Genomic DNA, 12669 nt, shown 5'->3' with positions numbered 1-12669 from the left:
AGGCGCAGAGCATCACCATCCCTGGGGCTCCAACCTCTCTCCGGACAGCCCTGATGACCAGCCGTATCCTTGTCTCTGCTCCTCTGGGGAACATTCTAAGACTACAGGGCTTGTCCCTACAAAACTTCACTTGTGGAGCTCTTATCTCTTTGCTGGTGTTCCAGGCAGCATCCCCCATGGCAACACAAACCAGGACAGACAGGAGAGCATAACCTAATTAGTTCTCAAAGAATAAAGGAGGAAATCAGCGTTTACTTTGGAGCAAACCCAGACCCCATCTTCACTCATGAAATGTGAATAAAACAGCACACTTCCTTAGTTATGAAACTTAGGTTTCATTCCACCCCATGTAGATCTCTAAGCACTTTTCAGACAAATGAGAGACTTAATACCTCTTTTTTAAGAAAAACTTCCAGAACAGTTTTACCTCATCCCTGTTGAGGAATCAATGCTATTTTATTTATCAATATAAACATAAACTTCTCTACTAACATGTCAGTATTGAAAACCCTACCAACCACAGACTATGGATCAGAATCTTCCAGCTACAACTGTGATTAAATGCAAGGTTAGGGCCTCAAAAATATAAAAAGTCCCTTTCCTTTTCCTTCCTCTCCTCTGTGTCTGGGCCCCATGAGAAGCCCACACTCTGGTTCATCTTTATGAGCAAAAATATGAGCAGAGAGGTCCAGGCTATACATTACTGTTGAACACAACATTTAAACCACAGAGATATTCTAAATTTTAAGTTTTTTAAATTTATTTATTTGACAGAGAGAGGGAACACGAGCAGGGGGAGGCGGAGAGGGAGAAGCAGGCTTCCCGCGGAGCAGGGAGCCCGATGCGGGGCTCCATCCCAGGACCCCGGGATCATGACCTGAGCCGAAGGCAGACGCTTAACGACTGAGCCACCCGGGCGCCCCATAAACCACAGAGATATTCTAAAGCTCAGCTGCACCCAGTTTTGGATTTTTGTTTTTCTGGGTGAGGAACTTTTGATTCTGAATTAAGTTTATCAAGTACTCCAAAGCACCTAACCTTCCTAAAAACAACAACATCAAGCTCAAACCTCTCCCCATTGTTGCTAAAGTTGCCAAATATCATTGATGATAATGAAAATATCACCAACAGGGAGTGTCTAACACCTAGAAGATTTGGGGGGGGGGGATTTTTATCATCGTGTATTATTGTTTCTAGCTTTTGTTTTGGATCTGGGAGCTGACACGCAACTTGTCATCAGGGTTTTAGATCATTTGCTGTTAAACAAACAAACAAAAAGGTAGAAAAGACTAGCTTGTAAATATCCATGCATTCATTCACACATTTATTTAGTACCGTTTTTACGCCCAGGGGATAGGAAGCCTGGATGCAAGCATTAAGTATGTTCGGTGTATAAATTATCCCTTATAAGCGTGGATTTATTCAGCAGTTGATAGGCGTTTTTCACATACAGTAAAGAACAATGCTGATTTTCTTATATCTAATATGTTGGCCAATGTGATAGAGGCTGCCATCCACTGTCATTCTAATCTTAAAATCACTCTACAACCCTGTAGAGAATAGAGAGTGAATAGGGGAGTTTATGATGCCTTCAGGGAAGCGCAGGAGACTCTGGTTTTACCAAGCAAGGCATTGTCTGACTGCCAGAAGCCCAGATGCTGGAGGCAAAGCTGTCACTCTGAAGGCAGATGAATGCTCACATAGACAGCCACTGGTGTTGCCCATCCCTTTTAGAGTGTCTGAGAATACTCTAGAATAACCCAGCATGCGTAAGAATGCCCCTTACCTCCTCACACTGCAGTTCTGCCACCTGCACTGCTGGGCTCAAGTTCCTCCTGCCTCCTCCCTCCTCATCTCTGCCAAGGTCCAGGGAAAGTTCCCCAGAATCCCCGCTGGCTCAACCCTTGAGGGAGCGGCTAGCGACAACAGCAGCAGTGGTGACAGCAGTGCAAGAAGCCCCTCCCCTCTCCCAGATGCTCTCCGAAGAGAATCATGGAAGGGACACCAAGGAGGCACACCAAATAGGCTTCCCTGTCCAACTCAGGAAGGCACATGGCATCCCCCTGCTCAGCAGGAAGCCTAGAGTAGCGCCTTGGTGTCTGTCATTCATCCTACCACATTTAATCATGAGCAAGTAAACTAAACCAACCACAGAAAGAAAACATTCTAAAGACTCTCCTTTCACATTCCCATCTAAACTGTGTGTACTTGGACCTAGAGCAGGTTATCAGTTAAGAGCCAAGAATCAGAGCCAGCAGAATAGAACACAGGGAGGGTGAGAGGGTGAGACAGAGCCAAGAGGGGCCAAGCACCAGGTGCAAAACTTAGACAATCCTGTTCTCTGCCCAGGACTGACCGAATGCCTGGGCTTCAGCCATTCCCACGACAGTCGTTATCTAGAGTTCAAATGGTGTCCCTGAAGATGAAGTAACTCAAGTCCCAGATCTCAGGATAAGCTTGCAACACATGAACGGTTTTTGCCAATAATAGATGGCAACGTGCAACTCTGCAGAAATGCTAACAACGCAATACACAGCAGAGACCATATATTTGGAACCAAACATCAGGGTACGTCTTCTGGGAAATGCGCTTCTAGTGGCAGAATAGAGAAGGGTGTGGTGTACTGGAAATTCCAGCTCCTCACTTTGTACCCACGAGACCTTTGGCAAGCTCTGTATGTCTTGCTTTGCTTGTTTGAAAAATGGGGAGAATTTTAGGAAATTTGTGGTTGAGAGGATTATAAGTAGCATATACAAAGTACTTAGTAGATAGCAGGCATTTAATAAATGTAATTATTATTGTAATAACCGACTGAGACAGCCCTGGAAAATCCAGGATGTATGAGAACTGATCCTATAAGATTCTTCTATTTACATATTACCTATTACTCAAAGTCCACCTCACATCCCCCATTTTCGCCATCTTCCATATTATCATGAGCCCATATTGATTTCTTTCTTTCTTGATAATATGCTTTCATCATATATTTTACTGAATTTCCACTTTTTATACATAATTTTATATTGTCACTTCTAAGTCACTCCTACAAGACATCTTCCTGAGCACAGAAAGCAAGCCATACCGCTTTAAAATCCCAAAGATTTAATACACTGTAAGAAATCTGGTAAGCACTTGAAAAATATGTACTTAATTAATTGTGGTCCAAGGAGTATTTTGGTTGGCCATGACTATAAACACCCTTCATACACACCTGGACATTTCCTAAATTATCTTTTGGAAAAAGACTTTTCATTTTGCATTTCATCATGATCTGTATGTAAAATAAAAATCTTATCTACGTCACAAAATTACTGTCACTTTGCCCTTGTTAAATACAGCCATGGCCCCGTGACAGTGGAGCATAGAGATGTAGTGTCTGTGTGCTGAAATAAGACTTCCCTGTTCATGTTAAATAAAACCAGCCAGTATCACTAATTTATAGAACCACTTCTATTCTCTATTTCCATTTATCTGGGTTGGGGATACTCAGTCTCCATCTTACTGGATACCCTGGCCCATGGATTAACTGCCAGGGTAGAAAGGGTAAGAATGGTAGGCAGCATGGCATAACATAATAGGCTATCTGAAGGTCACTAGTCCTTTATAGAAACAACATCCCATGCATCCCCTCACCACACACACACACACACACACACACACACACACACACACACACACACACACACCTTTGGATACAGGAAAATTAGACACATTGCCAAGGCTAGACTTAGAGTATAAGTACATCCCTTTTCCTCATCTCCTCCCATTCAAATGTTATGCAAATATATAAAGTAGTTCTACAAATCAGTAATAAAAGGAAAGACAACCCAGTAGAAAAATATGCACAAGATTTGAACAGGAACTTCTCAGACATTGCTAGTGGTAGTATAAAGTGGAAAAACTACTAAAACTGATTATAAGTCTGTGCATAAGCTGTTCCAGCCCTATATACATACAGAAATGTGTCCACATGTGTCAAATTAACTGCATATTCAGCTTCTCTCGTAGTTTGCACCCTGCATTTTTTGTGCCAAATCTTGGAAATTTAAAGAACCTCATCTCCCAAATTCAGGTATATGCAAACAAAAGCTTGACTTTCAAGGCTATTATCTAGAAAATCCATTGAGGAACCCCAGCACTGCCCAACAGCATACTCTTTCCTCATGAAGGCAGTATACAAAGAAAGCCTAGAAGATGGACATAAGACATCAAGGGGACAAGTAACCCTCAAATATTATCTCCAATTATAATCTGATACATTTAAAATTTAAAAAGTAAGCCAACTGAAAATATACAATAAGAAGGAATTATTTATAAAATCCTGCTATATCCTGTAAATGAATACTGTGCTGTTCTTTTTTTTTTTTTTAAGATTTTGTTTATTTGACAGAGAGAAACACAGCAAGAGAGGGAACACAAGCAGGGAGAGTGGGAGGGGGAGAAGCAGGATTCCTGCAGACCGGGGAGCCCGATGCGGGGCTCCATCCCAGGACCCTGGGACCATGACCTGAGCCGAAGGCAGACGCTTAACAACTGAGCCACCCAGGCGCCCCTATGTTAAATAATTCTTAAGAACAGCACAGTGTGGGGCGCCCCTATGTTAAATAATTCTTAAGAACAGCACAGTGTGGGGCGCCTGGGTGGCTCAGTTGTTAAGCGTCTGCCTTCGGCTCAGGTCATGGTCCCAGGGTCCTGGGATGGAGCCCCGCATCTGGCTCCCTGCTCAGCGGGAAGCCTGCTTCTCCCTCCCCCACTTCCCCGGCTTGTGTTCCCTCTCTCGCTGTGTCTCTCCCTGCCAAATAAATAAAATCTTTAAAAAAAAAAAAGAATTACTTAACATAGTAAGTACATAAATTAGGTTTAACATGACATGCAATATGATCTTTTTTAAAATAGAAATTTAAATATATATATATGAAAATTCTGAAGGATATTGGCATAATCTTAACAAAGGTTAGAGTTAAGGGAAGAATTAATGAGTTTTTTTTCTTTATGATTACCTATAATTTCTAATGTTTCTACCACTGGATAAATTTTTATAAATACAATGTCTCTTTACATTTTCAATGGATTTAAGAGGGTAGATCCTATTCCATTAATTACTGTTGAAATTTGCTTCCAATATTTTTTTCAGAGCATAATTTCTCACTTTAAAAATATCCAAAGTGGGGTCTAGACAGGTCCAGTTGGGGAATTTAATAATTTAATTATACATCAGTAAAAAAAACTTTATCTGAACCAGTCAATAAGTAGTAGTATATGCATATTCCAATGTCTCTTATCCACACTCCATTGTAAGTACCCAGGAGTCATATAAGAATGAAAAATAAGGCCAAGAGTACAACAATTTGGCCAAGTGGATAACAGAGTGAGTAATGGAGAGCAGAAAAAACACTAAACTTTGTGGGCAAAGTTTGAGGAGATACAAGATTTGCATTGTCTTCAAAAACTCTCCTCAAAGGTATTTATTAACTACAATGGTATAAAAAAGTAACTTTACAATGGAGAAACCTAGCAATCATCACATTATCCAAGTGATCGAGGTAAACGTCACCAGCAGTAAGACGTATCAATATCATGAACACCCAGATGTGGTGCACAGACAAGGACACAGCATCATTCTTCTGGTTTTCTTGCCCAAGATACATCATCTCACTCCAATTAGGAGAATACATTGGACAGATCCAAACTAATGGACATTCTGTAAATGAATGGATCAATAAAAACTGTCAAGGTCACAAAACACCAAGAAAAACCAAGGAACTTTCACAGACTGGAGGAGACTAAGAAAAATAATAACTAAATGCAAGGTGAAACCCTGAAGAGTATGGTCCCAGAACAGAAAAAGGACATTAGTAGAAAAAATGGGTAAAATTCAAATAAGGTTTGTAGTTTAGTCAATAAGGCTGTACCAATGTCAATTTTTTTATTCGTGATCTCTCTACTAAGGTAATGTAAGATGTTAACATTACGGGAAATGGAGTGAGGGATATAAGGCAAATCTTTGCAATATGTTTGCAACTTTTCTATAACACTAACATTTGTTCCAAACAAAAAGGAAAATGAAATCCTTACAACATGAAAAAAGAAAAGAAAATCTCAAATATTGCTGAGTCCTGATTATAGGCCAGATACTGTTGTAGTCATTGTCATGAATAAGGCAGCCAAATTCCCTGCTATCTGATTTATGTTCCTTTTGTAGCTACTGTATACATTGAACAAACAGGACAAATGGAACTATTAAATACAAACTGACAGAAATGTAATGAGTATAAACATAATAAATATTTATATTGCCTGACTGAAATAGCCCATAAACTACTTTACCAGTAGGATACAAGACGAGATTTACAAATTAAATGCTATACATCTACCACACCCTCCGCTCCCTCCCACCACGTCTGCCATCTAGTGATGGGACAGGGAGCTGCAGCAACACATCTACAGCCCTTAAGCAAGTGTCAGTCAGCTCAGTGTTTAGGGATTACCCAGTTTAAGAGGAGCTGTGGCAGACGCAGAGGTAGAACCCAGGCCTCTAAATTGCCAATCTAACGCTCCCTCCAACTTTCACAAAAGTACCAAGTGCCGTTATAACAACGGTGCAGAGGACAGAACACAGACTCTGAAGTCAAGCTGCTTGGGCTCAAATCTTGGCTCTACTACCAACAGTGGGACTTTGGGCAGGTTACTGACATTCTCTAAGTCTCAGTCCAAGTAACCAAGTGTCCTCACATACATTTGTGGAGATCAAACTGGTAAAATACTTAAAATGGTGCCTGGCATATAGTAATGCCTCAATAAATGTTAGTTCTAATTGCCATTGTTGTCATCATGGTCTCCCACAAGCACAGATTATGTTTTATATGCACCTCATGTTATTGTCTCAACCATCAGGAGGAACCCAAGACACAGTGGTTAACAAAGAGGTTGTAACTTAGTATAAAAGCTGAATAAAATTTAGCTGTAATTGGAAAATCTGGTTACATTATATAACACGATGACACTTTGTTTTGGAGATGCCAGAAGACTCTTGACCATCCTTAACAATTTTAGTTAATTTGAGTGGTATCCTAACAAGCTGGCAACCACTAAACTGTTCAGCTCCCAATGTATCAACACCTTGAACTCAGACAGGTTAGACTTTCTCTTCCACTTGTAAGCATCACTGCAGTGGGTCAGCTGACCTAAGTGGTCACTGAGTCTCCTAAACTGTGGCTTAGATGTTCTGGGGAACCCAGCTCAACACAAAGTGTATCTTAAACCATCTCATGTGGGAGTATATAGGCTCTTTCATCTTCTTTATCCGAAGAGATTGTGAATGCAGAAACAAAATGTTTTTCCACATTGTAGCCTGGGGTCACCTTCATTTAACTATAGAACAATCCTATTAGAATTGTCAGATGAGCTCTGGGCCAAGTTCACTGCATTAGTCCCCATCTAGCATATATCACTCAGACCAATGAATGCTGAACATAGTAGACACTCAGAACACTGAAGTATTTAAGGAATTAATTCCTTAACTGATTCAACTGATATCTATTGAGCAACTATTATGCTCTAGGCCTTATTGGCACTGAGACAGCCAAAAAAGATTAAAAAAAAAAAATGGCCCTTATGACGTTCACATACTAGAGGAGAGAGACTGTCAATAAACAAAATAAACAAATAAAATATATGAGAGTGGTAAGTGCTAAGGGGAAAAGCAAAATAGAGAAGAGGGATTGCAAGCGTGTAATAAGGTTGCAAGTTAGAAGTTTGGAGGCTGACATCTGGAAGTGAAGACTAGGAACGTGGCCAGGGTCCCAGATGGACCTGTGGCCCACACAGGAATTTGGGTGGCATGGACACATACGAAGAAGTGATAAGGGAGCCGACTGGAGCCTATCTGCATGAGGAACCAGGGAGCATCCTGGAAAGAATTCATGTTCAGGAGGAGAGTTGGGGCGTCCATGACCCAAGGACAGTGGCTCAGGTTCTCAGATAAAGGACAATTGTACAAGCAGCCCCCCTGTATGCTCAGGCCATGTTCCCTCATACCTGAGTCTGAGTCCCAGGGCAGAAAAGCTTCATGGGACAGTTCAAATAGCCTCTGCATCATCCTTGAACAAGACTGGCAGAGCAACACAGCCCTGCTTGGGAATGATGATGGGATACAGCACACAGGTAGCAAGAGTTTTCCGACCCCAGCTTCCACTGCAAGCGCTGCACTGTCTCCTCACATGAAATTCTTGGGCCCACTGGGGCAGAAGCAGCAGATCCAGGAACTCAAGGACACTTGATCCAATGCAGTTCTGGACACAGCACCAACAGAGGGTAGCACTTCCGCAGACCTGTTGGTGACATCACAGGTGGCTTCTGGGGCACCAGAGAGGGGAGCAGATTCCACACTTATCCAACCACAAGGAAGGGAATAGTGGGGAATCTCAGAGAGGATGTGGGGCACTATGGAAGTAGGGGGATTCTGAAGGACCCACAACAACCAGTGAGATCAAGTGCAGAAAGAGTCTGTTAGTCCAGTGTACGCTCTATAAGACCTTACAAAGATTTCGTTAACAGAAAGGAGTATTTAAAAAAAAAAAATTCCATAGATCACATGTAGAACCTGGAAACCCTGCCAAATCCCAGTCTGGTAAATGTCAGCCAATAACCTTATTGCCTCTTAACACAGTCTTTTCCACGTTGATAGTCAAAGATGCTTGGGGACTAGACCGGGGAATTCTTGGCATGGACATCTCAGAGCTGTTGTGGGTGGGTGACTCTGACTCACATCCACATTACTGGACAATTCCATCACCCAGTTTAGCATCTCAATGGCACCTTCACTATTACACCGAAATTGTCAAAGATGCTATCTATATATAACCAAAATAAACCATGAGCAGTCATTGTGCCTACACCTCTAAACTCTTCTAGTTCTGCCAAAATGATTATTAACATGGAAAATGCTCCTTTGTGATGTATTTTATGTAGCTTGTAATGCATCTTTCCCACTATAAAGATGGCCATCTGGAAGCCCAAGTGATGTTTCCAGAATGCTAATCTGATCAAGTCATTTTTCTCAGAAGAAAGTCCTCATTCCCTGAAATGGCTACAGGGCTCCCCACTTGGAGGCCCCCACCCCGTAACTCCATCCTCATCACTTGTCCTTGCCTGTAACAGCCTTCTCACAGTGCCCAGCACCCAGGTGTCATTACTGTTCTGAAGTCTGTCTTCTCTGTTCATGAAGACAAGTATTGAGACTTTTTTGGTATTCGTTATATATACATATGGTTTAATATGGGGCCTAGAACTTAGTAGATGCTCAAGAAATATTTCTTCAAGAAATAAACCAGGGTATCAATGAATGATGAAATGACAAAAGTCTTTTAAAGTGACTCACTCTTGGGCAGCAAATCTGGTGTTGGCTGGAGGTATATGTGCCTTTTTGGGTCTGGTTGAGGGTAGCCTGGGTGCCCCCATTGAGCTCTGCTTTCTCTACTGACACAAAGAAGAAACAAGTGCCACCAATGGAAAGAAATAAAAGGAGAAGCTTCTCCCAGAATAAGACATACAATGAGTAACTACCCCCAGAAAGACCCCAGAGTAAGAAGAGGGATGGCACTCTCAGGAAGAGAATCAAAGGAACGTGGGACACTAAGGCAAAGATTGAGAGCTGGTCAAGCATCAGTGTTATTGTTACCAGGAGAACTGGAGCCTCCTACCAGCAGCTCCTTCTCTGTTGCCTTAGGTAACTAACTCGATAGGATGACCTCAGACCATGACATAATATCCAGTACCAGTAACGTGGGAAAGCCATATAACTAATCATCCAAACCAGGACACTTTTGAGTGTGAAATAGGAAGCTACTGATTATCACACAAGGGCAACAGAAGTAAGCCACGCCTGAGCCAGTCATACCAGGATTATAGTCACCCCATTAATCCAGGCACAGGGAGAAGGAGCTAGATTCCTCAATACAGAAGTTTGAGGGTGGGGATTTCCCTCCAAGGTGGTCTCCATTAAGTCTTCATTTCTGCCATTCCATTCTGCTCCTGAAAATTTCTGAGAAAAAAAAATGACAGATTTAGAAGTAAAGGGAAAGAGCTATACTTACCAGTAAATACACAGACAAATCTCTCTGGACCACTATCGAGGTGGTGATTTTTTCTCACTTTGCCTTTTAATTTTGCAGCAATTTCACATGGAGGAGGCCACTCAGAGCAAAGAGACCCAAGAAAAGTTTGACGTTGTATGCCCCACTGATGCACAATGACTCAGATTTTGGTTTGATGCTATTTACTGGCCATGGGGAAATACCAGGCTTCCCTGTGCATTGAGGTGTGGTTGTGAACGTGGTTAGGAAAGCAGTAATTCGGTATGAGTCGCTGTGACATTGTGTATATCAAACACTCATCTGGAGGCTCAGTGTTCTTGAAATAAGAAGGGGAAAAAAGACCACTAACAAACTCAGAAGAGCTTTTAAGTATGAAAGGGAATAAAACTGACAGAAGTGGAAAAAAAGACTATCAAAAACATCTAAGAAAAAAGTAAAGACTTTTTTGTTTTTGAAATCCAGCTACAGGAGATTTTTCCTCCCTACTTCCTTTTTAAAAAAAATTATAGTCTTTAACTTTTTTGGAGCGGTTTTAGGTTTATAGAAAAATTGAGCAAAAAGACTTCCCACTTACCTCCTTTGGGGCCCCTCCCAAATTCCCCATTATTAACATCTGGCATTAATGTCATACATTTGTTACAGTAACCAATGAGCCAATACATTTACTATTATTATTAAATTGGTAATTACTTAGATACATTGTTATTAACTAAAATCCACAGTTTACATTAGGGGTCACTCTTTGTGCTGTACCTCCTATCTGATTAGACAGACGTATATGGACATGTCTTCTCCAGCATGGTGTAATATTGAATAGTTTCGTGGCTCTAAGTGATGGACAGTTGGGTTGTTTTCCTCTCTTGGCTATTGTGAATAATGCTGCAATAAACATGGGAGTGCAGATCTCTCTTCCATATACTGATTTCATTTTCACTGGATATGTACTCAGAAACGAGATTGCTGGATCATATAGTAGTCCTATTTTTAATTTTCTGAGGAACCTCTGTACAGTGGTCAGTAATGGCTGAACCAATTTACATTCTCACTGACAATGCATAAGGGTTCCTTTTTATTTACATCCTTGCCAACACTTGTTCTGTCTTTTTCTTTTCCTAACAAGTGTGAGGTGATACCTCATTGTGGTTTTGATTTGCATTTTCCTGATAGTTAGTGATATTGAATATCTTTTCATGTACCTGTTGGCCATTTGGATGTCTTCTTTGGAGAAATGTCTTGTCTATCCAGGTCCCATGCCCATATTTTCTTTGAGATATAATTGACATATAACATTAGCTCTTTGAAAAGTGAAAATAGCCGTGCTCTCCCCATCCCAGCTGGGTGCCCTAAAAAGCTCTTGGCTCCATCCTACAAAGAGGCTCAGGATCCTGACTCTAGCGCCCCTCCCAGTGTGCTCTCAGGGGCTGATTTAGTTGCTGTCTCTCCAAGTCCTCCTTTCCTAGCTCAGCACCCACACTGGTACTTCTGAAGGCCCATCTGTGTGAAGTGTTCTCTGCTTTGACTCGAAATGATGACCATCAGCTCAGTTCTCATCCCTTCAAGAGGACTCTAAGGTTCTATGACTGCATCCTGGGAATGGGCAGTCATTCTGAGTCTTTTTAACAGATGGAGGCCAAGCCAAATGAGTGCCATGCAGCGCGGCTATGGTCATGCCCAAGGCGCTTGGTCCATGTGATACCTCCGTGCTCCTGCACAGCACATGCCAGGTTCATGTCGAAGCACCCAGCATTCACTGGACTGGTTCCATTCACTGTCTCTTCAGGATGATTAAAGTGAGAAGTAGATGCCAAGATACAACTCTTATTTTTCTCCACCCATCACTGTTGCTTCAAGTCTCTCCATTGTTCCACAGTTAAACCCACTGTGCCCGGGGACTACTGGGGTATTCTGTGAAGTAGGCCAAGGTGGCTTATAAAGCATGAGCTTATAAAGGATCACTAGAATAGCACGTACAGCTACTTTATCTTTATTATTAGAGAGTAAAGTCAGCCCCACCCTTCAGTGCCCTGATGGGAAAGAAAAGCTATTATCAGCTACCCCCACTGTCAATAGTAAAAGAGGGTGTCCCAGCACCTCGGGAGTGAAGCAGTGGCTGATTTTAGACTGCCTCTTCCAAGATAGGGTTAGGGAAGAAAGAATTGAGGGGATTCCCCTCTGCTTTGCTCACATCTCTGACAGAGTTCTGGAAGGAAGTACTTACCAAGAGGGCACTGAGAAGGCAATAAATGTATCATGGCCTTTATTATCTGATTATCACCTCATGTTTTCTTGAGTAGAAAATAAGGATTTCTTTTTAAGAAGTTTTTTCAAATTTTAAAAATAAAAATCCCTTTTTAATAAAAATCTGATTTCTGTTTTTTGCTATTCTGAACTTCTACTCACTGCATTATTGAAAAAAAAAGAGAGAGGGAGGGAGGGAGAGAGAGGAAGGTAGGAGAAGTGGGAGGGAGGAAAGGAAGGACAGAGGAAAATGAATGAAGGAAAGGAAAGGAAGGAACAAAGGAAGGGAGGGAGGGAGGCAAAAAGAAAAATCTATAATTCAATTTAGGACTGAAAA

General features: G+C 41.6%; 1 protein-coding gene across 3 annotated transcripts in view; it reads right to left on the bottom strand.

The window, feature by feature from the left end:
- Positions 1–12669, bottom strand: part of SERPINB7 (serpin family B member 7) — a 75871-nt gene that overhangs the window by 62351 nt on the left and 851 nt on the right. For 2 of the 3 annotated variants that reach the window (XM_027576353.1, XM_027576352.1), the window contains exon 2: positions 9899–10042. In XM_027576353.1, coding sequence (XP_027432154.1) covers positions 9899–10000 — 102 coding nt within the window. In that variant the 5' untranslated portion in view covers positions 10001–10042. Of the gene's footprint in view, positions 1–1786; positions 1834–9898; positions 10043–12669 lie in introns of those variants that run through there. The other variant, XM_027576354.1, reaches the window with a different exon arrangement.

The sequence above is a fragment of the Zalophus californianus genome, chromosome 14, assembly GCF_009762305.2.
Source record: "Zalophus californianus isolate mZalCal1 chromosome 14, mZalCal1.pri.v2, whole genome shotgun sequence".
Classification (NCBI taxonomy): domain Eukaryota; kingdom Metazoa; phylum Chordata; class Mammalia; order Carnivora; family Otariidae; genus Zalophus; species Zalophus californianus.
Note: the sequence above shows the minus strand (reverse complement) of the source record. Positions and strands in the feature narration are given on the sequence as shown.